Raw genomic sequence first — 27,221 nt, 5'->3', positions numbered from 1 at the left:
TGAGGGATAATATAGAGGGACTAGATATTTTGGTAACCTAGCCAGCTATAGTCTTCAAGTTTAGTGAAAATTAATATTCTTGCTTTATCCACAACGAAGTTACAGGGTGGTCAAAAGTGCCGCTGGTACCTTTGAGAAAAGGATGGAACGGCTGTGCTCGACTTGGCGGGGGCACTGCCGCGGTGCCCCCAGATTCTAAGATTATCAAAACAAGTTTCTTTATAATGTTAAATATAAAATAATAACAGTCTTAATTAACAATTTTGTTTATTTATTTACATAAAGTAATAATATAAACTCATCCACAACAATTTTGTTTAAATTTATTTGCTGCGTCCTTGTCTCATCTATAGTACTTTCGTGCCAAGTAGGTAACAACTTAGGTGCCTTCTCGAGTGCAATGTGATTATATATTATACTTATCTAAATCAAACTAATTCTTACAATACGCTGCTATACCAGCAATCAACACGTGCAGACTCATGTACGTCACAATGAAAAACCCTATAACAAAACATATGCACCTTGTAGGTGGCCCTATGGGAACAACAGCATAAACGATAGAGTGTCCAAGTCTTGCGATAAAGAACAGGTAGTAGAGGAAATGTACTACCCAAGATGGTACGGACACCCAGAGGTAGGCCAACGCTATAAACAGGAATGCTGGAATGTTCTCCAAATCATTTTGAAAAGCTCTGAAAAAGAATATATTTAATTAGGTTAGGTTAGGTTAATCACTTGAATAAAATACGAAAAATGGACAAATAAATGGTTTACATCTGTTTACATGATCGATACAGGGTGTTCCTTAAATGAGTCCAAGTATTATTTTAAGGTATTCCATATAGGATTTTTTGGAGATATGAATCCGCGACATAAATATAGACATTTTTTAAGGTATTGTAGATCTGGAGAAAAGAAACACATATTTTCTATTTACCATTTTTAGTGGAGTACCCAGAGACTTTTACTTTGCATTTTATAGATAAAATACTAAAATGTTTACCCATTTTTTTTGCTTTTAATTTTTTCTTTTAGTAATTTTAGTAAATTCTTTATTATTATTTCCATCTTAATTTTTTGATTTTTTAAATTCTTTTTCTAAGTAAATTTATTGAAATAAATAAATATAATGCATAAGCTATACCTATTCAGCTTATATTCTAATCATTGAAATTTTGATTGAAATCGAATTATACAGGGTGGCGCGTCATATACGACACGGTTTTTGCAAAGAGAACAAAAGTTTGTATTGAAGTGAAATTTTGCGAGGTCAATTTAAAGCATTTTCTAAAATTATGTAGAGTTCTACAGGGTGTCCCCAAAAAAAGTTACACATCAAAGTTATGTTTATTGTAATGGAACACCTTATATATTAATTGATTTTTGGATTCTAGTAAAAAAATAAAGGTTTGTTTCATTCGAAAAGTATATGACAAAAATGTCAGTTTTTGAAATACATTTACCGACACGAAAAATGGGCAACTTAAAACTTTGATGTATTTTAAAGGTTAATATATTTTGTTTTAATAGGCCGATTTTGATGATTTTTTAAACAGTGTGTAGCCAAATTATTTGACTTTTTAGTACGAAAAATGGGCAACTTAAAACTTTGATGTATTTTAAAGGTTAATATATTTTATTTTAATAGGCCGATTTTGATGATTTTTTAAACAGTGTGTAGCCAAATTATTTGACTTTTTAGTATCTTTTTCTAAATTAAAAATGAAACTCCCCATCTGTTAATTATACGAGGGAAAACAAAATGTTGATATTTTGGTGAAAATTTGAAACACGAAACACAAACAAAATGTGAATATGTTAAAACAGCAAGAAATTTAAAAATCATTTTATCATCTAGATACATCCTTTCTCGATGGATTTTTTTTGGTTCATCTCATTAGCTTTATTTTTGTTGGAAATATTCACTTTTGAAGAAGACACTAACATTTTTTCGTAATTTTTACATTAAGACCATGCCTTTTTGCCTTTGCTTTTGGGCCTAGTCAACACATCTAGTAAGTTCTGGTCCCGAAGCAGGCCTTCTTGACATAAGATTTGCTTCATTTCATCTTCTTCTTATAGTCCGTTAGTTAATATGTACGTTCCTTAAGTGCAATTCATTATCAATTTGAAAAGCTGGTAAACGGCGGTTTCTTAGCGATAAACTTACAATAAGTCGATCGTCTCGATTAGAAGTTCTCATAGGAAGGTTCCTGGACGTCTAAATTGACGTCCTCATGGGATGTGGTCATAATTCAACAACCACTTAGTATACTCTATGGTATTAAGGTATTTTTGGAACCGGAATTTTATAACAAATTCACTGAAGTAAACAAATATAGATATATATATATATATATATATATATATATATATATATATATATATATATATATATATATATATATATATATATATATATATATATATATATATATATATATATATATATATATATATATATATTTGACTCACCCTATATATCTATAAAAATATTTTTGAAATGTGAACTACCATTAAACACATATTTTGTAAAAGGTTTGGAATGAAAATCTCAAATAGGAGTCCTGATACAGAGCTTTTCTGGAATACGGAGCTATCTTGTATGTATGCATTCGTATTTAAATACTAAAGCGAAAGCAACAAATTTAAATAGGTAAACTTTGTAATATATCTTATTAACAATACAATGCAAAAAGTTTTATAAAAATTTGTTCACAGTAAATGAATTCCGAGGTTTGTATCCCATAAATACTTAAAGCACTCCACTATTCGAAAATAGATTTAAAATAATCCAGTTATTTAACTTAGAAATTTTTGAAAATGCGGTCCTCAAAAAAACATTTTCAGACAGCTTTATTCGACGCCCTGTGTTGTCACATGGACAAGGATATCTACAAAGAATCTGCATCAATTGTTCAGATCTATTATTTCAGTTTAATTTTACTGTAAAAATGTATTAGTTGGTGTGTTTGGTTTGGTTTGGTTTGGTTTGGTTTGGTTTGGTGTGTTGGTGTTAAAAAATAAGTACAACGCATTTTTCTATGATTATTAATAATGCCACTGATACCTAATAATAAAAATTAATTTTCGTAACAGTATAATAACACAAATATGCAGAATTTCGTATAAAAACAGAAATATGCAGAATGTGGGTAGAGTTACGTACCTACTAAGAAAATACCACGAGCGTCACAGAAAAACGATGCCTAAAAGATGACACACTTTCTTAGATAGTTCGCACTCTAACGTGGGAGGTGACAACATTGCAAAGATTCGATACAGCATCAAAAATGTTTATTAAAATGAACCTGTGGCACTAAAAAGTTTTTATTTTATATTTAAACATTTTCTTGGTAAAAAAAAACTTATTGGCATGTTTCTAAAGCCTAAATACACACATGGCCAAAATTATTGCATATATGGTTTAAAAATATACGGAAAGGAATTAAAAGAATCTTTTTTTATACATAGTTTTGATAATCTGTAATAAACATTTTTTTGTTAAAATGGATATGGTAAACAATGTTTATCGTTCAGATCCAATATTATTACAAATTCTTGCATATTTCGATTTGTGGTCTCTTGGGTTTCAGAAGAAATTTGACGATTGTTTTGGACTTAGACATACAAATTATTATTATATACAAATTATATTAAACATTATTTCACAGTTTAATAGAGTCAGAATAGTAACACTATCTCAACAGGCCTACCGGCAAGTTGCAATAGCTGAAATTGTAGGAGTTAACCAAAATGATGTTTCGCGAGTATTAAAAAAAATCAGGGAGACAAACGAGGTTACAGACCGGCCTGGAAGAGGTAGAAAGAGAGTTACTACTGCTGTGCAAGACCGTCAAATATCCCTAATTGCACAACACAATCCCCTGCTTTTTAGTACTGCTATTAAAAACAAGTTAGCTCGTCTTGAAGGAGTAAATGTTTCAAAAAAGACCATAGCAAGAAGACTCCATGACAGAGGATTACATTTAAGGAGGCCTCTACGTGTTCCGAAGTTTAATTTACAGCACAAAATTACGCGACTACAATGGGCTGAGGAGATGAGAGCAATAATTGGAATTTCGTCATGTTTAGTAATGAAACAAGAATAGGCCTAGTGTCAGACTCGCGACGAACTTTGGTCTGGAGAGCATCTGGAAGACGAGCACGCTTGAATGCAGCTCAACCCCGTGTCCCGTTTCAAGGGGGAAGCATTATGTTATGGGCAGGTATAATGCACGGAGCTCGAACTCCCCTTGTTTTTATTGATGGCACAAGGACAGGTGCTTCATATCTTAGAGACGTTTTAGAGCCTATTGTGCGTCCATTTCGAAGGGCAGTGGGGGATGAATTTGATTACATGGACGATATTGCTCCTCCCCATCGCACTTTAGCGGTTCGCGAATTTTGTGAGGAAGAGGGTATAAGAAAACTGTGGTGGCCACCGATGTCTCCAGATATGAATGTGATCGAGCATACCTGGGACATGCTAAAACGCCATATTGCCAAAAGTAATGATCCCCCCCGTACCTTAAATGAATTGAAAATTGCTGCCCGCGAAACATGGGAAGCCATATTCCTCAACATCTTCTGGACAACTTAATTGAGACATGCCACGTCGTCTCACAGCTTGCATTGAGGCTCGAGGAGGCAATAAAGATTATTAGTTGTGAGAAATAATTAAAATTGTTTTCAATATTTTCTGTTTAAAATGAAATTTGTTTAAGTTGGTTTTCACTCATTATGAAGCAAAATTATAATAACAGCCTAGTTGCACTTAGATTTTTAATTTTATATTAGTTAGTCGTGTATTAAGCCAATATGTCCAAAAATATAAAAAGAATCATATTAGGTCCAAAATAAAATAAAAATATCGTTATATGCAATAATTTTGGCCATGTGATACCACCAGATAAAATACCCCAAGTAGCATTTTTAGACACAAAATCGAAACAGAATTTGCCGAGCAACATTGCGAAACAGTTTCGAAACAATGATGGTATTTGTGTCAAGACACAAAAGTTCTGGAATTAATTCGACACATTTAGGATACATATGTTTCGTAACATAAATCGCTTTTTGTTTCCAATCATTTTACCAAAATTCGGTTTCGCTATATACATAATAAGCTAATCACAATAAAGATCTTAGTGTCACAAATTTTTCGAAACTTTCGAGGTGGCTCAGAAACAGATGTGGCTGACATTTACAAAGGTTTCGTACGGTGGTGGATACAGAGGGGGGCCCATGGGGCCCGGGCCCCCCTAAAATCTATAAATTTGGTCGAATATTAGGCTTTTGGATTAACAATGGCATATTCCCTAAAATGCATATTCTACATTACTTTTTTTTTGTACCCCTCTTAAAATAAATTCCTGTATCCGCCCCTGGTTTCGTACCCGTTTTGTGCCTGAAAAGTTTCCATAATTTATTTGATATTCTGTCAAATATGAGAACATAACCTTACTTTATTGTTGAGATTTTGTTCTGCAGTTTTTGCAAAATGGGTAGGACTTAACAACTTAAGCATTCTTTAAGTTTTTATAGTACTTAATTAAGAAAGCAGAAGAAAAGACATACGGTGAGTACAAATACAGGTATTTTTCTTATGCGATTTTATAATTATTTATTATATGCATTACAGAGATGATTTGTTTTAAGAATAAATGTAATAACAACCCCTACAATATCCAACAGGAGACCGAAAAAAATGTTACCAGCAAACGTTATTTTTTTTCTCTTTTTTCCACAATGGAATGCATGTTTTTATGTTTTAGTTGTGTTATAATAAGTAAATAAAAATAATTTAATTATTTTGACGCACAGTTTTTTTTAGTTCACACAGATAGTGCTCTTTGCTTTCGCTGCGTTTCAGTGGCGGCTCGTCGGGGTAGGCAAGGTAGGCGGCGGCTACCCTAAAATTTTGGCAGAATTTAAGCGGTTTATTACATTACATTATATATTATTAATGTTGCCAATACATAAAAATACTGTTAATACACGGAAGAGTGTGTTTTAATAATCAATATTATTTTAATATTTGTGGTCTTGTATATTAAAATATTCACTATCGCTGGCGTACGCTGACTGTGCCGCTGCGTTAACAAAATAATTTTGATCTTTCGAGTGCCTTTGTTCGGCGATTTCTGCATCGCCCACTTAGTTCAGTCATTGGGGATTTTTTCTTGGAAAAAAGTCCGGAAGTTTTGCAACTTTGCAGGTTTATAGGTTTTGGGGTCCCTAACTAAAATCCATAAAATGCACATTTCCAGACTTGCCGCCGGCGCCGCCATCTTGCCAAGATGGCGCCCAAAATCGGTATTTTGTGAATATCTCGAAAAGTATGCGTTTTTCGCGAAAATTTGAGGAGAATAAAATTTCCTATAAAAAAGGTTTTATTAAAATTTTCGCTAAAGTCAACCGTTTAGACACAAAATCCCAGGAAATTTTACAATTTTGCGTAAAATGTGATATATTATGTATAGTCGATTTTCCGAAATCAAATGTCGATTAGGGTTTTCTAAAACTAGTTTTAGTTTAGTTTTTTCAATTTTGTCATAAAACAGTGGCGTATCATTAATTCGCTCCTTAATTTGAATAATTAATTTTAATTATTGAAAATTTGTACTTGTTTCCACACCACCCAAGAGGTAAAGTATATGGCGCGTTTATTTTAACGTGGTCTCCCCGGAGGCCTACTCCGCTAGATAAATTAAAAAGTTTAACTTATCTGCACAAGTCCGACGGATCTGGCTCATTGATGTCAAAGTCGATCGTGTCTGCTGTGCTAGGCTTATCAGGGTGGTCTCTCAATACGTCCAACTCTTCATCTTCAGCCGCCAGAGGGATATCTACAGGCAAGTCCAACTCCTCTTCATCGGATTCGTCGAGTTACACTTCAGTGACGTTGTCACAGGATTTTCCATTGCAGTATGCACAAATCATTGAACATTTTAATCCTGCTTTTCTGCATCCGCAGGCTTTACCATAGTTGTTGGTTTTGCATTTACAGGATAAAAATGCCAACAGGGATTTTGGAGCTGGATCTTTCAACGTTGTGACTGGAGTAATGCCTGTTTTTGTTTTCTTCCAACCCCATTCTTCGGCATCTTTGGTACAACCAGACCAATGCTGAACCTGGTGGTAAGTTCGCAATGAATGCTGTCCAGCACGACAATTAATTATTCATAAATTAATGAGCGAATTAATGATACGCCACTGTTTCATGACAAAAGTGAAGAAACTAAACTACAACTAATTTTAGTGAACCCTAATCGACATTTGATTTCGGAAAAATCGACTATACATAATATATCATTACGCAAAAATGTAAAATTTCCAGGGATTTTGTGCCTAAACGGTTGACTTTAGCGAAAATTTTCATAAAACATTTTTTATAGGAAATTTTATTCCCTTTAATTTTGCTCTCCTCAAATTTTCGCGAAAAACGCATAGTTTTCGAGATATTCACAAAATACCGATTTTGGGCGCCATCTTGGCAAGATGGCGGTGCCGGCGGCAAGTCTGGGAATGTGCATTTTATGGATTTTAGTTAGGGACCCCAAAACCTATAAACCTGCAAAGTTTCAAAACTTCCGGACTTTTTTCCAAGCAGGCCCCATTTTTGATCCCCAATGACTGAACTATCAGAGTCGATGCACGACGTACAGCAGTCTTCTGTTTCTGTCTAACTTATCGTGCGGTAGCGACGCGACGTACGTCGGAGTTGTATCGTATTAAGGCGGGGCTTAGGCGAAATCTCCGGTCGCCTTCGAATGAAGTTGTGGAGGCTCGGTAGGCTTAGATGTTAAGGGGATATTCCCGATATTTCATAAGGGGATATATCACATTTCGTTAAGGGGATATTTCATATGATTCATTATACGTAGCATTTAAAACTTTTATATGAAAATTCAAAAAAAAAACGTTTAAAGCAAATTGGAAACATTTTTTCGGGCGTGTCCGAGATTATTCAAAATGATATAACCGGTTGTATTTCAGAACACGCCACAGAAATAAAAGAATCCGAAATAAAAAAGGGCCTTATTTTATTCGGTGCAAGAACACGATACAACAGATATTACAGAAAAGTCTCAGTGTGCTATTTCAATTCGATATGTTAATAAAAGCGGCTAAGTCAATATCTTTGCGAATTTTATTTTATGAAATATTAGATAACATTTTTATACATTTTGTAGAAATAATGTTTGCTGATAGGTACTAGTATGTCTTAATTATTTTTATTTATCTCTTGCGGATCCGAAATTTAAAAAATTCTATAAAAAATTTCCAACGCATTTAACATCTGATTTAACAAAGTTGTTATATTGATACATTTCCAACGCATTTAATAGTGATTTAACAAACAAAAAATATTATTGACCAACGTAAACTAATGAATAAATTGCAGGTATTAATAACAGATATGATAATTTCGATTATAAAACAAGTTAAGGAGAATAATGCTGGAAATATATTTCCAGAGGCTTTCAAATTGTTTGTTTTGTTTGTTACTACACCATTTACAGTTCGTCTGCTGGATCTGTGTCTATGAAAGGAATGCGGACAAAAAACATTTAAATAAACAGCAATATATTTTATACGTCGACTTGACGAGTACGTCACCGCAAATCGCTCCGTCCACTCATTTTATTGGCTACTTGCAAATTTGTCGAATTTTTATTGATGGACGCGTCGTCTAATTTTTTACGAAAAACAACGAGAGAATATCGTTTCCCCTCTCAGGGATACCCCGTAGCCACAGAACGGACACACGTACTGTACAAGTAGTTGGGTTGAGAGACATTTTTCATGTTTGAAATGCATTAAAATTTATAGTAGAGATTCCATGAAAAATGAACGTTTATCGTCACTTGCCTTACTTTCAATCTAAAAAGATCTTTTGACAGCTCTTCAATAATCTGATGATTTTACTGATATAATAATAAATAACTTTTCTTTATTAAGAGACCGACTCATCAATTTAATATACAGGGTGTCCCAAAAATAAGGGCAAATATTTTAACTTGTAGTATATTTCGGTCTCAGAAACACGCCCATGAGGTATTTTTTGCAAAAAAAAAATTTTGAAAATTTGGAAATTTTTGAAAAAAAATTTGGAAATTTTTTAAATTTTAAGTTAAAAAACATAATTTCTTGAAAATATGACAACATAGGTAGTAGCTTAAATTTACATGAAACAAAATTCAGAACAGATCCAGTGGTTCTCAAAATTTTAGCAATAAATGATTTTTTTTGGAAATTTTCAAATTAAAATAACTCGGTTATTTTGGACTTATTTGAAAAACTGTAAAGAGAAAAAATGTTTTTTTTGACCAGATCTACCACCCCTTAAAATAATTGCACTAATTTCTGGGACACCCTGTATAAAACATAATTATTCTTTCTCTCAATACTACCAATGATTCCGAATACTCTCCATAGTGACTCCATAGTAATAAATAAAAAACATATACTTATACCACAGCTTACAGAATAACATAGCTTTGACACTCGCCAATTTTTCCCACGCTCGAATTTAAAACGTCCCACTCCGACGATGCGCTAACTGAATTAAGCGACCGACAGTCAGCCTCATTCAGTCGATGCATAGCCTCCACCGGTGGCGCGTAGAGCCGTATTACGGAATATTTTAATTCGATTTTTTTTCTTATATTTAACCATAGGTATTTGTGCTTTTATTTCAATTTTATTTTTATTGATGGAATGGGAAAAGGTTTTCCGGGATGTGCGGCTGCTGGTTGCACAAATAATTATGGAAATAATTCAAAATATAGTCTGTTTAATTTTCAATTCAATTCAAAATTAATGTTCAATTCAAAAGTATATTCACACTTTAGAGCTTTTCAAAACGATGAAGACTACTTATTTGGAGGCTTGCTAATGCCAAGTGACCATTTTTTTTATTTAGTTTCCTCATTGGAGGCTATTTTTATAAGCTTTCATTTAACTTGCTTTGCATGTAACTATCTATGTATGTATGTATGTTTGTTCGGGGCAAATCTTGTAAGCTAAATTAAAACCACTTCCTTTTATTGTAGGAGATTGAAATTTGGCATGTAGGTTCAGTCCCGATGACAATACATTTTTGCAAGGCATGACCCGAATTTTGACAGCCGTCAAAATGGCGGCATTTTTAGGTTTTTGATTTTTAAAAATTCTATTTATAAATGGATCGGGCTGAAATTATATATATACAGGTTGTTAACTCGACAGTTACTTATAGGGAAACAGAATGGCAACACTGCCTATTGAGAACGTATGCATTATTGATTTTTCTGCCGACTCGTCCCGTCGCGTCGTCTATCGACGAGCGGGCCGAGGTTATTTCAACCATAAAACTCTTGCCGCGAGTAATGAACAATTTAACAACCTGTATAGGTATATTGTGGGTATATACATATGAAAAAAAATATATGGGCGGCCATCTTGAAAAAATGACAGTTTAATGACATGTCAAAATTTCAAAGTCAACCGATTTTCATAAAAATTGATATATAGGATGGCCATGGGCTAAAATGAAAGAAAAAAAATTTGAGCTGTCAAATTTGACAGCTGTCAAAAAAATTTCAAAGTTGTCCGATTTTGATAAAAATTGATATATAGGACGGCCATGGGCGAAAATGAAAAAAAAATGTTGAGCTGTCAAATTTGACAGTTGTCAAAAAAATTTCAAAGTTGTCCGATTTTGATAAAAATCGATGATGGCCGTGGGCTAAAATGAAAGAAAAAAATTTTGAGCTGTCAAATGTGACAGCTGTCAAATAATTTCAAATTTGTCCGATTTTGATAAAAATCGATATATTGGATGCCCCCTACCCCATAGTCGGTTTTCATTTTATTTGTCTCACATTTGAACTGTCAAATTTGACAGCTGTCGTTTTTTTTAAGTTCTCCTTTTTTAATGAAAATCGATATACATATTATTAGGATACCCATAGAAAGTTATTTAAGAAAAAAATTGAGTTTAAGTGTGTGGCACTGAGAAACCAGCATAACTAAAAAGTAGAAAATAAATTTTATAAAAAAACCTTTTTTAAAAACAAGCTTTTATTTAAATACACTAAAAAGAATAAAATAAACTCTTTTTCTTTAAAACTTTTATTATGAACTTAGAACGTCATTACACAATTTTAATATTAGATATATAAAAGCTTGTCGCGAGATTTCTCTACATCGATAAACAAGTAAATTAACTAAAACCTGTGTCTACCCTGTCTCATTTTCAAAGTTTGTGTTATGATAGACCACTAGACCAGGAATTACAAGATAAAGTTGTCGTACCAGATTTTTATGAGTGCAACTGTACACTCAAATCTCGCGACAAGCTTTTATATAATATTAAAATTGTGTAATGACGTTATAAGTTCATAATAAAAGTTTTAAAGAAAAAGTTTATTTTATTCTTTTAGTGTATTTAAATAAAAACTTGTTTTAAAAAGTTTTTTATAAAAATTTTCAGAACTAATTTTGAAGAACTTTCCTTAAATGAAAATATATTATGTAAATTCGTTAAATTATTTCAGACAATTAAATTCAACCATCAATCAAAATTTTCCTATAATGTATTTTTTGTTAAAATTATACGCAAAAGTTAGAATTTATTATACCTTAAAGAATATTAATAAGAACTTAAATGTAGCAAACAAAAACCGAAAGCTCCTAATTTGGAAACATGTACCTATTTCATTTTGCTGTTATTTCTAGAAATAAATTAATTAATTTGTTTCTTAAATGTTTTTCTTTGAGAATGCATATTTATTTAAAGTCAACAATTTAAAAAACGTGTATCTAAATTATGTTCTAGCACCAGTCGAATAATTTTTTACGTCACGTGTAAAATTTTTTTGAATACATCTCTGGGCTGACTGGCGCTTACGCGGCTATTGGTTTTGGCGAGAGAGCTCGCCGCTCTAGTGTTCCCCCTCTTTTGAATCGCAAATCCGAGCGTAAAAAGATCAAAGCGGTACGCTACACTGTCCGAGCTGGTTTTTACTTAAGCTGTGCTTATACATTATGTCAATCATTATGTCATTACGTTGAATGCTGTTATTTTTGCTTTAGTTTTGTCCTAAATATTCTTGAGCTATGTTTTTAACCCAGATATAACATATATTTAAAAAATGGGTTAGGATATTACGTAAATTAAGGGGGGGGGGGGTGGCAAATAGACGCAACTAAAATTTTGTCGCCTACCCAGTCACACGGGTCACGAGCCGCCACTGCTGCGTTTGTTCAGCGAAACTAAATCAAAACATTTTGGAAACATATTTAATGTTTCCCTTTATTGTCGATTAATTTTCGAAACACGAGTTTTTTTCGAGTTTCTCCCTTTTTAAACACAAATATGATATACTGCAGATAATTTGTGTCCGACTCCATGTCAATTTTGTAATACAATGAATTAAAATTCCGCCATGTTGGCTAGTGATAGTGTTTTTAACTAAAAATATGTTTTTATCGGTTGTTGAGCTTTTAAACTCATAAGAACGCATTCTACTGACATTAATTTATATATTTTTATATTCAGAACCATGACATAGAAAATAAAAATAAAAATTATATTTCAAACCAAACCAAACAAAAATAGTTTTAGTTTTAATCCAGTAATATTACGATTTAAACCCGACAAAATTCAGAAAGTTTTGAAAATTGGTAGGTATGTTGGGGATAGCATGAGGATTGCTAAACCGAAAAGTTCCCACCCCTAAATAGTGTGCGTCATCCCCCAGGACATCTTTTCTACACCCATTTTGAGTTTTTCAGATAATCTCGGCAACCGTGCAATTCTCGACAAAAATACCTATATAGAAAATTATTCTTCATAAGATTCTCTATCAAAAATATAATTACACTTTTCTTCTAAAGTTAATAATAAAGTGGCAAATAGGGCGCAAATATAAGGGTTGGTTATGACTAGCACTATCTGCAGTTCAATCAAATTTAAAGTTTAATGTTTAACGCTAACAAAAAGCAGTAACCACTAAATTATACTTAGAATTTTAATATACGTTCTTCTCTCACACTCCTCTACCCCTATAAAAAGGGTGATTTGTACTTATTTCCACATCACCCTAGAGGTAAAGTATTTAATGCGTTTTTTTAAGTGGTTACGCCTGTAGGCCTAATCTACTAATTATCAAATGTTAACTAGTAATCTTCGTCAGCTTCCACAGGTTCAACATTCAAGCATGACTGTCCATGGCAATGATAACACATTGTTGAGCAACGCAAGCCTGCTCTTCTGCAGCTACATCTGTATTCGCACCCTAATTTGCATGAAGATGAAATGAGCGTTAAAACAGATGCGGGGCTGGCTCTTTGTTTGTCATTGCTGGAGTTAATATACCGCCAACTTTTTTCCACTCCCAGTCGGTAGGTTCGAGCATAACTCCTCTCCATGTTTGAATTTGGTGAAAAACCCGATACGAGTGTTGCCGAGCTGCAGCAGAAGTTGGTAGTCGTTTTGACAACATGACACTGTTGTTGGCTTTACCAACAAGTTTGTTGAAGTACATAAATCGGTATTCATCTAGACTGCTTTCTGCTGAGGTACAGTTGAATAAAGCTAAAATAAATTGCTCTCCTGCGTTTGCAATTTCTTCATGAGTAGATTTCTCGTTAATGAAAGTTTGCACAATATGTTGTAAATCACTTCTTTTAGCGAATACATGATTTGAAGTTGCGGATTGTAAATCTTAAGAACTGGAAATCCTTTTGCAAGTATTACCCTGTTTTTCTTTTAAAAATTTGATATCCTTGCCAGAGTGAAAATGCAATAAGAAGAACTAGCAGGTCAATATCTTGCCCTACTATAACAGTTGTATCGCAATTATTAGATTTTTCTATAACAGTTTGAATTATTAATAAATCGGCGTCATCCGCAGCAACAAATACTACTATACCTTCTTTCCTCAGTTTATTTACTAGTTCTGTGATTAAACGTTCTTTGTTAAACAAATTACTTAGGAAGTTCTGCTGAGTTTCAGAGACAACAGTATTCTCGTCAAACATAACTTGAGGACAGCTTCTTTGAAGTAGCCGCCTCTGTCGTTCTAGGCTCTTCGTGCTGTTTGCATTTTCCATATAACCACCGAACACGACAGTTACTCTATTCCCATAATGTTTTTTAATGTAACTAACGTAAGCGTTGTAAACAATGTTAAATGTCCCTTTTTTTGGCCATATTACGCGGCGAAGCAAATATCCTCTATCAATGACATACTCGCTGTTTTCAAAAATATGGTCTCGTTCTGGAACTTTATTGACAATCTGGTATAAAGCTGCTTTATTAGTTTTCCTCATTAGGCCTTTTGCATCAAAAAGAGAAAGAGGTACTGAAGCTAATTCGAAATTCAAGCACTTTTTTAACTCCAGGCTAGAATGACCGGTGCAAATAATTCTTTGAAATAGTAATGTTCAGCGAACTTGAACATCATTGCCATTAATTTTCATTGTATTGCTCAAACAAGATATCAGCTTTACACAATTTGCAAGACGCACTTTTAAACTTTTAAATAAAATCCCATCTTTAAAATTTGATAATTAGCGGATTAGGCCTACAGGGGATATACCATTTAAAAAAAACGCATCAAATACTTTACCTCTATAGGGTGATGTGGAAATAAGTACAAATTACACTGCCTTTTTATAATAGAGGAGTGTGAACGTATATTAAAATTCTAAGTATGATTTAGTGGTTACTGCTTTTTGTTAACGTTAAACATTAAACTTTAAATTAGATTGAACTGCAGATAGTGCGCTAGTAATAACCAACTTTTATATTTGCGCCCTATTTGCCACTTTATTATTTTACTACTTTAGAAAAAAAGTGTAATTATCTTTTTGATAGAGAATTTTATGAAGAACAATTTTCTATATAGGTATTTTTGTCGAGAATTGCACCGTTGCCGAGATTATCTAAAAAAACTCAAAATGAGGGTAGAAACAATGTCCTGGGGGATGACGCACACTATTTAGGGGTGGGAACTTTTCAGTGTATTAATACATATGATGTCCTGATTATTTCCACCAATTTTGAAAACTTTATGAATTTTGTCGGATATATCGCAATTTGAGCCATAATATTACTGAACTATTTGTAGCAACAAATAATGGTATATAGAAGATGCATTAAAAATATGAAAGTACATTAATAAATTAAACGATGAATTTGCTTTTGAAAGACAATTTTTGCGCAAGAAAACCTAAAAAGGTAAATAATTTTTTTGGTCTTAAGATCTTTGTTTTTAGAAAGATCTTAAGACGAAAAAAATTATGGCGGAGGTTGACATTGTTGATGGTTGCTTTCAATTTGAAATCAAAACACAGATACAGACTATTTCAGTTTAGTATTTTGTTTCTTCGCATTTAGAAATAGCGACTGCTGAAAACTGAAAACGGGAACATCTTGGACAATTACAGAAAATGTTTCGAAACATTTCCTTTAAAAATTTTGATTCCGCATCGAAAGATTTCAGAAAACGGCTAGTGTGACCACATTGGAAACATGTAATATAGCCAAATAAAATATATAGGTTTCGAAAATGATTTCTATTTGTGGCATACCGTTTTCATTTTGTGTCAAGAAACAGACACGATTATTAGAAACATTCCCTAAAATGTGTCCAAAAATGCTACTTGGTACTTGAGCTTATTTAAGAGACGCACTGTATTTATTAACGTTAAATAAAATTTATTTGATGTTATTTTAATACCCTGGTGTAGGAATGCGCCCTTTTTGATATAAGAAAAATTTCAAATCTGTGATATATCGACAATGCTATTTTTTATAACTATTCTTCATTCACATTTAATACCCTGTATTGTATATCAAATTTAGTTCATGTATCTGTAGATGTTCCGATACTGTCCAAAATAATCGATTTTTATTTTTGAAACTTAGATAGCACAACTTTTATCCATTTTAACAGTCTTAGAGCTATTAAAAAGTGGACCACCAAACACATACCTCTGTACTCTTTCAACATCTGAATGACTACCAACCGTGAAACCATCCACTTTGGTATCTTCTTCGTTCATTACCACCTAAAATATTATATTCGTCGTCAAAGTTTAATATTTAACACAAAATAGAGTTGTATACCTTGTGTTTCATTCTTTTCATCACTGTTAAAACCGTTAACCACCACATTTTTAATACCAATAGGGCGCATACAATCATATAAGTAACGAATTTTGGATTTTCCAATGACGTAACCCACGGTATATCATTTGATTGCATTTTGGATACGAAAAAAGTATCATTGTCGCTCATTTTTGTCAAATAGTTTACTACAAAATGAAAAAAATATTATCCCTCAGAATAATATTTGAGCTTAGAGATTTGACATACTGTTTAAACTATTACAGATTTAGTACTACTTCACAGTTTAACTATCTATTGAAATTATGTAGATAGAAACTAATACAAACATCCCAATAATCAATAAATCTATAATGAACACGTTTTACTCATTAAGAATGCAACGTTTTTGTCTCCATTTACTTCTCTTGACATTATTTAGTATTTTAATAAAAATTATATTTTAATATAATATTAATATAATGCTAAATCAATAGCAATTTTAATTTAAAACGCTTCCATTTATAATCAATAAATTTATTATTTCAATTAAACAACAATATATTTGCACCAGTTATTTACTTAAAAATTACATATACAACTAGTTCAGTAATATTATGGCTCAAATTGCGATATATCCGACAAAATTAATAAAGTTTTCAAAATTGGTGGAAATAATCAGGACATCATATGTTACAAAGTTCCCACCCCTAAATAGTGTGCGTCATCCCCCAGGACATTTTTTCTACCCCCATTTTGAGTTTTTTTAGATAATCTCGGCAACGGTGCAATTCTCGACAAAAATACCTATATAGAAAATTGTTCTTCATAAAATTCTCTATTGAAAAGATAATTACACTTTTTTTCTAAAGTTAATAATAAAGTGGCAAATAGGGCGCAAATATAAGGGTTGGTTATTACTAGCGCACTATCTGCAGTTCAATCTAATTTAAAGTTTAATGTTTAACGTTAACAAAAAGCAGTAACCACTAAATTATACTTAGAATTTTAATATACGTTCACACTCCTCTATTATAAAAAGGCGGTGTGATTTGTACTTATTTCCACATCACCCTAGATGTTACGGGCGAGAATTAAGGGGCTCAGTTCATTAGGGTGAGTTAATGTATCAGGACTGTGGGCACTCACCTTTATTCCCGTTCTGGACTCGTACTTGTTGATTTTTTGCTTGAACAAAACACTTGAGGATAGCGCGCGCTTGGAGGTGTACACTGTGTACTCGGCCGATCTTGTCACTCTCTCCGTACTCGACTACGGCTACGTACCCACTAAGGTTTTTCGGGTAAAGGATGGGAGGAAGGGATAGAATCCAACATACCGCCCACCAAAATGAAATATTTTCCATTTTCGTTTGAGAATAGTAAAGTAAAATAAAAAAAAGTGAAAAAATGCGTTATGTTTAAAATAAAGTAAGAGTGAAATTTGTGGAGTTAAATTTAGAGGAAATTTAGAAAAATTCATTATTGGGGTTAATGCATGAGTGTAATTTAATTAAATATTAAGAGAGTTTACATTTGTTATAGAGTAGAGAAAAGTAATTAAATAAGAGATGTGAATTATGTTTATAATGAGATTATGTTTTTTTTTGCGATTATGTTTTTTTTTGCGATTATGTTTTTTTTTAGAGAGTAAATTTTAATTATGAGATTTGCAGTAAGGCAGTGGGCATATCTTTGTCACTGGTCTTTTAAGAATGCCTTTTGCTGTTTTTAAAGTAACCACGCGTGTAACACGATCATGGCCCGGGTGAATCTCTAAGACTCTTCCAATGCTCCATTTGAGCGGAATAAGATTATCATCCTTTATTAAAACAACCGAGTTTATTTCTATTGGAATAGTAGAGTCATTCCATTTAGCTCTTTGTAAAAGTGTTTGAAGGTATTCTTTAGACCATCGGCTCCAAAAGCTTTGGTGCAAGCGTGATATCAACTGCCAGCGAGAGAGATGATTTAATTTTATCCCGGAAAGATCATCTTAAAAAATGTCCTGGAGTAAGAACTGACAAATCATTAGGATCAGAGCTTTGTGGACACAATGGACGAGAATTAAGCACTGCTTCTATTTGAACCAGTAGCGTATAAAATTCCTCATACGTGAGCAATTGGTCACCAATGACCCTTTTAATGTGAGTTTTTACAGACTTTATTCTTGCTTCCCACAGGCCACCAAAATGAGGCGCGCTTGGAGGATTGAAGTGCCAGGAAATTTGTTCTTGCTCAGCGGCGGATTTTAGCATATTAATCAGTTCTCTAGAAGCTCCGACAAAGTTCGTTCCACAATCGGAATAAATATGATTGCAGCGACCTCTACGAGAAATGAATCGACGCATTGCACCCAGAAAAGTCTCGGAGGAAAGGTCGGAAACCAGTTCTAAGTGCAAAGCTTTCGTGGCCATGCACACAAATAAGCAAATATAGGCTTTACAGGACTTAGCACCTCGTGCACGATATCTTAATAAAGAGAATGGACCACCATAGTCGCATCCAACTTCAGAGAAAGGTTTTACTTGAGAAAGTCTTACAGCAGGAATATCTCCCATAATAGGAGGCTGAGGCATTACTGGATTAGCGCGAAAGCATTGAGGACATTTAAAGAGAACACTACGAATTGTTTTTCTAGCAGAAACAATCCAGTATTGTTGAGCGAGAATATAGTGAAGAGTTTGGGGACCGGGATGCAAATAGAGTTTATGAGTATATTCTATGAGTAGAGTAGTAAATTTATGATTATTGGGTAAGAGTGCGGGATGTTTTTGAGAGAAATTTAGAGAAGCATTGCGCAAGCGACCACCAACTCTAAGAATTCCATTGGTGTCGATAAAGGGGGTCAATTTTCTTAAGTATTTAGGTAGAGATTTGCAATTATTTATTAAGAGAATTTCCCTAGCATAATATTGTGATTGAACACATTTAATAATACATTCTAGAGTTTCATTTATTTCAAATTTCGAGAGAGGAGAGGTTTTACGAGATTTAGAATGTCGAGTATTATAGAGAAAGCGTCTGCAAAACGTGACAATATTTATAATTTTAGAGAAAGAAGAGAACTTTTCAAAGAGAGTATCAAACAATGAGGGCTGTGAAGTACATGTCAATATAACTTTTCGTTGTTCTTCTTCAGTTTCAGGGGAAAGTAAAAATTGATTGCGGCCAATAAGATCCGGTTGGCTTAGCCATGGAGGTCCCGCCCACCATAAGGCATTGTCGAGTAACTCGCTAGGTTGAAGACCACGAGAACCTGGATCAGCGGGGTTGTCTTTGGAGACTACATGACGCCAACAAGAAGGAGGTAATTTCTCTTGAATTTGGGAAACTCGATTGCTCACAAAGGTGTTCCACTTATATGGTTCACTTCTAAGCCAATGTAAAACAACCATCGAGTAGGACCATATAATCGTACTAACATTAATAAGTTTATTAGTAAGAGAAGTTCTAACGAAATCAATTAACCTGGTCAGAAGTAAGGCTGCACAGAGTTCCAGTCTTGGAATTGAGATTTTTTTGAGTGGAGCTACTTTGCCTTTAGCGCAGACATAATTTGTTTTTACAGAGTTATCTGGAAGAATTATCCTGAAATAAATTACTGCACAATAGCCTTTTTCACTGGCATCACAAAAACCATGTACTTCCAGGGATAAATATTTGAGAGTGAGAAAATATCGAGTAACTTTGAGAGAGAAAATGCAAGGTAATTCTTGAACGAGTTGATACCAAGAAGTAGCAATGTTATTGGGAGCAGATCATCCCAATGTATACCTAACTTCCACAAATCTTGTATAATCAGTTTTAGGTGAAGAGTGAGAGGAACTCACATGCCACAGAATGGATCGAATATGCTTGCGAGTTGTGAAAGAATATTGCGTTTGTTACAGATTTTGTTTGTCAAGGACAACGCTGGTGAATCAAAGAAAAATTCATCTGTAGAGGGATTCCAGTTTAGTCCTAGAACTTTAGAGGAAGAAAGAGAATTTATATTTCAAGAGAGAAAGAATCCATTTGCATTCATTTGGAGTAACTGAGAAAGAAAATCTGAGCTATTCGAAGTCCATTTTCTAAGTTCAAAACCGTTGTGTTTGAGTATAGAAATGAGATCGCGTTGAATTTTTATAGCAAGAGAAAGAGAATCGCAACCAGATATAATATCATCGACATACGTATCCATATCTAAAATCTTTGATGCTTTGGGATATTTTACTAAATTTTCTAAAGCAATTTGTTTTATAACTCGAATGGCTAAAAATGGGCTACAGCTTAAACCAAAAGTAACACGAGTAAGTTTGTATTCTTGAATGGGCTCATTAGCGTTAAATCGCCATAAAAATTTGAGGTATTCAGTATGATTTTCATTAACAAGAATTTGACTAAACATTTGTTTAATATCGCTAGCAAATACAATCAAATGCGATCTAAATCGAAGTAAAATAGATAAAATATCTGACTGTAATTTTGGCCCAGTTAAGAGATTGTCATTCAAAGATTTATTTGTGTAATCTCGAGCGGAAGCATCAAAGACAACTCTAAGTTTGGTCGTGAGACTATCTGGTCGGATTACGCAATGATGAGGCAAATAATAAGAATAAGCGTTGGGAGAAGGATTTTGCACGGCAATCATACACCCGGATCAATGAGTGTATCGTATGATTTGAGGTATAGCATATCTTGTGATAAAACAGAGCCACATTCCAGTTCAAAATTAGTTTGCAAAATTTCTGGAAGTCTATCATAAATCATATTAAATAGCACAAAACTCCAGCTCTCTGTGGGAAAACCCAAGTTATTTAAAATTGTAATATTACGAGTATAAATATCAATCATATTTCTTAGAGCTTCATGATTATTTTCGTTAGAGATGGGCTTAATATTTTCTAGAACCTGCCAGTGAGCTTTTGCAATCAAACGTTTCTTATCGTACTTATTTTTTAAGGCTTGATATGCTATATTATAATTTTGATTGGCAAGTGGAGTACTAGATACCAAAGCTAAAGGAGGACCTCGTAAGAAACTCACTAGATAGTTGTATTTCGATATATCACTAAGAGACGAGTTACAGTGTATAAGAGAATCAAACATATCGATGAATGTTTGCCAATGTTTAAATTCACCATCAAAATGGGGTACCTCAATTTTAGGAAGTTTTACCGAACATTGAGCAGTAGTGTTTTGTAATTGTGTAGTATCCAGCTCCGATTTCGTTTGCGGAAATAAATTTGTGAATAATGCTTCAATGTGAAAATAATAATCATTAAATTCAGTTTGAATTTTGACATGAGGATCAATATCGCCATTATCCTGTGCGGAAACTAATAAAATTATATTATTATGAATCTTATCAAAAGTTTTATAAATATCTTCTAAGTGTTTTGCTCTACATCTAAAGTTAGGGTGAAAATTTGGATCTTCAAGAGCTTGATCAGCGGATTTTTTAAGTTCTTTAATTTTAGTAAGTTCTACAGAGCGTTGAGTTTTTAATTTGCGAGCGTCTGCAGACATAGCGAAAATTAGTATAATAATTAATTAGAGCGTAAGAGAGAAATGGAATGCTATAATGTGAGAAAATAAAATATAATAGAATATAATAATTAACTGAGAGAGAGAGAGAGAATGATATATTCTACAATAGAATATTATATGAGAAAATAATTATTATATTTTCACCTTATAAGGTGAGAAAATAAAATATTATAGAATATAATAATTAACTGAGAGAGAGAGAGAGAGAGAGAGAATGATATATTCTACAATAGAATATTATATGAGAAAATAATTATTATATTTTTACCTTATAAGGTGAGAAAATAAAATATTATAGAATATAATAATTAACTGAGAGAGAGAGAGAGAGAGAGAGAGAGAGAGAGAGAGAATGATATATTCTACAATAGAATATTATATGAGAAAATAATTATTATATTTTCACCTTACAAGGTGAGAAAATAAAATATTATAGAATATAATAATTAACTGAGAGAGAGAGAGAGAGAGAATGATATATTCTACAATAGAATATTATATGAGAAAATAATTATTATATTTTTACACCTTATAAAGGTGAGAAAATAAAATATTATAGAATATAATAATTAACTGAGAGAGAGAGAGAGAGAGAGAGAGAGAGAGTAATTAATTAAGAGAATAAGAGAGAAATAGAATAATTAACTGAGAGAGTGTATGTGCGTGTGTATGAGTGAGAGAGAGAGAGAGTAATTAACTAAGAGAGTAAGAGAGAAATAGAATAATTCACTGAGAGAGTGTATGTGTGTGTGTGTGTGAGAGAGAGAGAGAGAGAAAATAATTATTATTTTTACTAAGGTATTCGTATTAATTGAGTGTATTTATTAATTAAAAATTAAATTATTAAGAGAGAGAACAGACTAGAGTTGAGACTAAATGCGTATCGATAAATTTGAGCGTAAAAAAGAAATATCCGGACCAGTATCGCGAAACAGCGCTAGATATCGCTTAACACCGGTACGGCAATTTAAAAAAATCGATCGGCCGGTCGCAAATTGCTGGTCAGTGGAACCAGTGACAAAAATGTACTACCTTTTTTGCTGCGTTAAAGAGAAGATAAATATAGATTTTGTTCGAGAATTTATTTTATTGAATATATTTAAAATAATATATTACAAAAATATTAATGATATTTAGATAATTTTGAGAAATTAATTATGATAATCAATTTAATTGAGTATAAGTAAAATATGTACGTAGTTCAGAAAGGGATCCGGCTCGAAGGACCAATGTTACGGGCGAGAATTAAGGGGCTCAGTTCATTAGGGTGAGTTAATGTATCAGGACTGTGGGCACTCACCTTTATTCCCGTTCTGGACTCGTACTTGTTGATTTTTTGCTTGAACAAAACACTTGAGGATAGCGCGCGCTTGGAGGTGTACACTGTGTACTCGGCCGATCTTGTCACTCTCTCCGTACTCGACTACGGCTACGTACCCACTAAGGTTTTTCGGGTAAAGGATGGGGGAAGGAATCCAACACTAGAGGTAAAGTATTTGATGCGTTTTTTTAAAGTGGTATATCCCCTGTAGGCCTAATCCACTAATTATCAAATGTTAAAAATGGGATTTTATTTAAAAGTTTAAAAGTGCGTCGTGCAAATTGTGTAAAGCTGATATCTTGTTTGAGCAATACAATGAAAATTAATGGCAATGATGTTCAAGTTGGCTGAACATTACTATTTCAAAGAATTATTTGCACCGTTCATTCTAGCCTGGAGTTAAAAAAGTGCTTTAATTTCGAATTAGCTTCAGTACCTCTTTCTCTTTTCGATGCAAAAGGCCTAATGAGGAAAACTAATAAAGCAGCTTTATACCAGATTGTCAATAAAGTTCCAGAACGAGACCATATTTTTGAAAACAGCGAGTATGTCATTGATAGAGGATATTTGCTTCGCCGCGTAATATGGCCAAAAAAAGGGACATTTAACATTGTTTACAACGCTTACGTTAGTTACATTAAAAAACATTATGGGAATAGAGTAACTGTCGTGTTCGATGGTTATATGGAAAATGCAAACAGCACGAAGAGCCTAGAACGACAGAGGCGGCTACTTCAAAGAAGCTGTCCTCAAATTATGTTTGACGAGAATACTGTTGTCTCTGAAACTCACCAGAACTTCCTAAGTAATTTGTTTAACAAAGAATGTTTAATCACAGAACTAGTAAACAAATTGAGGAAAGAAGGTATAGAAGTATTTGTTGCTGCGGATGACGCCGATTTATTAATAATTCAAACTGTTATAGAAAAATCTAATACTTGCGATACAACTGATATAGTAGGGCAAGATATTGACCTGCTAGTTCTTCTTATTGCATTTTCACTCTGACAAAGATATCAAATTTTTAAAAGAAAACCAGGGTAATACTTGCAAAAGGATTTACAGTTCTTAAGATTTACAATCCGCAACTTCAAATCATGTATTCGCTAAAAGAAGTGATTTACAACATATTGTGCAAACTTTCATTAATGAGAAATCTACTCATGAAGAAATTGCAAACGTAGGTGAGCAATTTATTTTAGCTTTATACAACTGTACCTCAGCAGAAAGCAGTCCAGATGAATACTGATTTATGTACTTCAACAAACTTGTTGGTAAAGCCAACAACAGTGTCATGTTGTCAAAACGACTACCAACTTCTGCTGCAGCTCGGCAACACTCGTATCGGGTTTTTCACCAAATTCAAATATGGAGAATGGAGAGGAGTTATGCTCGAACCTACCGACTGGGAGTGGAAAAAAGTTGGTGGTATATTAACTCCACCAATGACAAACAAAGAGCCAGCCCCGCATCTGTTTTAACGCTCATTTCATGTTCATGCAAATTAGGGTGCGAATACAGATGTAGCTGCAGAAGAGCAGGCTTGCGTTGCTCAACAATGTGTTATCATTGCCATGGACAGTCATGCTTGAATGTTGAACCTGTGGAAGCTGACGAAAATTACTAGTTAACATTTGATAATTAGTGGATTAGGCCTACAGGCGAAACCACTTTAAAAAAAACGCATTAAATACTTTACCTCTAGGATGATGTGGAAATAAGTACAAATAACCCTTTTCATAGGGGTAGAGGAGTGTGAGAGAAGAACGTATATTAAAATTCTAAGTATAATTTAGTGGTTACTGCTTTTTGTTAGCGTTAAACATTAAACTTTAAATTAGATTAAACTGCAGATAGTGCTAGTCATAACCAACTCTTATATTTGCGCCCTATTTGCCACTTTATTATTAACTTTAGAAGAAAAGTGTAATTACATTTTTGATAGAGAATCTTATGAAGAATAATTTTCTATATAGGTATTTTTGTCGAGAATTGCACCGTTGCCGAGATTATCTAAAAAACTCAAAATGGGTGCAGAAAAGATGTCCTGGGGGATGACGCACACCATTTAGGGGTGGGAACTTTTCGGTTTAGCAATCCTCATGCTATCCCCAACATACCTACCAATTTTCAAAACTTTCTGAATTGTGTCGGGTTTAAATCGTAATATTACTGGATTAAACTTAATCAGAGCTGCAAGCTCACAGAAACACTTCGTCTTTTTTTGACTTAAATCATTTTAATGACTTAAGTCATTTGATTTTAAGTCATATTTCGAAAGCTGACTTAAGACTTACAATTTAAGTCATTTTTAAAATGAGATAAGTCTTTTAAAAGAATTAACTCATTTTAGAAAAGATTTAAGTCATTAAAAAAGATTTAAATCTTTTTTTAAAGTGTGTACACCCATTCCCACGTATTGCGGCGTGGGAATGGGTGTACACATTTGGCAACACGTGTTAACACCAGAGTTGTTAAACTACACGTAGTAATTAATAAACTACATTTACTACATGTCACAAGTAGTTTTTTAAATGTCGAGTAGTAAATGTGTAGTCTATGTAACTAATGTAGTTTTTTTAAATAACAGTGAAAACATAACCTAAAAACTTTGTTTGTTGATCAATTTAAAGAAATAAAAAATCTATATTTTGTTCTTTATTATGTGATATTTTTGATACTTAGTAGTTAAAAATGGTTGGAAGACGTCGATGTCTCCATACCTTGCTCCATACCTTCTGGAAAGAGGGGAATTATGAAGTTGTGCCTTTAGATGTAAAAAATCGTATATTCTCCTGGACAATGTCTATGGAGAATTTCTCCATAAGAATTTATAATTTATTTTGTGTTCAATGTTACTTTGTATATAATAGAAAATACACTTTTGTTGAAAAAAAATGTCTTTTTTTCTGATGTTGTTTAACTTATACAAATATAATATAACTTCATACTTCCATGATAAGAATTTGGCTTGATTTTTGTTTAAAGTCTAAATTGTTTATGTTTTACTATATTTTTGTAGGTAGTTTTTAACGTAGTTTTTGTGTAGTTTTTGAAGGTAGTTTTTAAAATCTTAAAACGTAGTTAATACAAAAAACTACACGTAGTTTTTGGCGTAGTTTTTTGCTTCATAAACTACTTAACAACCCTGGTTAACACGCCTGAAATTTTTATTAGAGTTAAAAAAGTTGTCAGTAGGGATACGAAAATACTAGAAGTATCGATACCCATACCGATATTAGACAGTTAAAGCACGGCCAAAGACGTAGACGTAAACGTATCGTTTGACATGTACGCTTGCGCAGTGAGACATTCACTTGCTTTTACGGATACGTGATACGTATCTTTACGTGCCTTTACGTAGGTACAAAACGCAAACGTATCGCGCCCAAGGAGTTTCAAAATCAAAATCATTTATTTAGACTGCACTTATAACAGAATAATATTCCCATGACAACAGTACAGTAAATACAAATTAAAAAATACAAAAATAAATATACAATAAAAAAGAAGAACTCTAACACATTAATATTAATAAAATAGTTGAGGATTATCTTTTTTTTCTTATCACAGATAAAGTCAAAATCAGGGTGATCTAGGGCAAACTTATTCACCGCCTCTAGGCACCTGTTTAATGGTGAACTAACCAACGAGATCTTAAAAATTACATGCCTTTTTCTTAGTCTACAATCAGGTACTACATAATAAATCTTTCCAAGTAGATCCGGCACAGGAACACATTGATGAATAATACTAAATACAAACGATACATCACTGAACTGCCTCCTTTCCTTTAAGAATGTTATGCTAAATTCTGCTAGTTGAGATTCGTATGATACAAGATTGCGAAAGCCGGGGTAGAACCCGTGTTTTTGCAGAAATAGGCTTCTCAGGATTTTTTTCTGAACCTTCTCTATCATATATGAGTAGGTAAAAGTGGTTGAATTCCAAATAATAGAGGCATATTCTAGTTTAGACCTAACAAATGAGTTAAATAGCAATATTCTGGTCTTAATATCGCTGAATTCACTGCTGCAGCGCAAGACAAACCCCAGCTTTCTCATTCCCTCAGAATACAATTCTGAGGTTATTTCTTCCAGCAGTTTGAGTTCACAATTGTCAACCGAATATTTTGACAAAATTGGTGATCCACTACGACAGAATGTTACATATTTGCATTTAGCTATATTTAATTTAAGGTCATTTTGTTGACAAATTTCAAGTATTTATATACTAGCTGAGTTCGGCATTGTACTCTGAG

The 27,221-nt window shown here is 33.1% G+C and overlaps 2 protein-coding genes across 2 annotated transcripts; both read right to left on the bottom strand.

The window, feature by feature from the left end:
* Nucleotides 1-433: 433 nt before the first annotated feature.
* LOC115887769 (microsomal glutathione S-transferase 1-like) lies at nucleotides 434-16,267 on the bottom strand. Its single transcript, XM_030907266.1, has 3 exons — nucleotides 16,130-16,267; nucleotides 15,995-16,071; nucleotides 434-695 (listed from the first exon to the last, which is right to left on the bottom strand). Exons 1-3 carry the CDS (start codon nucleotides 16,265-16,267, stop codon nucleotides 434-436), a joined length of 477 nt encoding a protein of 158 aa, XP_030763126.1.
* Nucleotides 16,268-18,098: 1,831 nt separating this feature from the next.
* LOC115887767 lies at nucleotides 18,099-24,256 on the bottom strand. The gene is made up of 4 exons (XM_030907265.1): nucleotides 24,179-24,256; nucleotides 22,940-23,120; nucleotides 20,925-21,428; nucleotides 18,099-19,684 (listed from the first exon to the last, which is right to left on the bottom strand). The coding sequence occupies exons 1-4, from the start codon at nucleotides 24,254-24,256 to the stop codon at nucleotides 18,099-18,101; spliced, it is 2,349 nt and encodes a 782-aa protein (XP_030763125.1).
* Between the last annotated feature and the right edge of the window lie 2,965 nt (nucleotides 24,257-27,221).

This window comes from Sitophilus oryzae, unplaced genomic scaffold, assembly GCF_002938485.1.
Source record: "Sitophilus oryzae breed Bouriz unplaced genomic scaffold, Soryzae_2.0 scaffold_637_pilon_pilon, whole genome shotgun sequence".
Lineage (NCBI taxonomy): Eukaryota > Metazoa > Arthropoda > Insecta > Coleoptera > Curculionidae > Sitophilus > Sitophilus oryzae.
The sequence above is the reverse complement of the archived record's forward strand: the minus strand, read 5'-3'. Positions and strand labels throughout refer to the sequence as shown.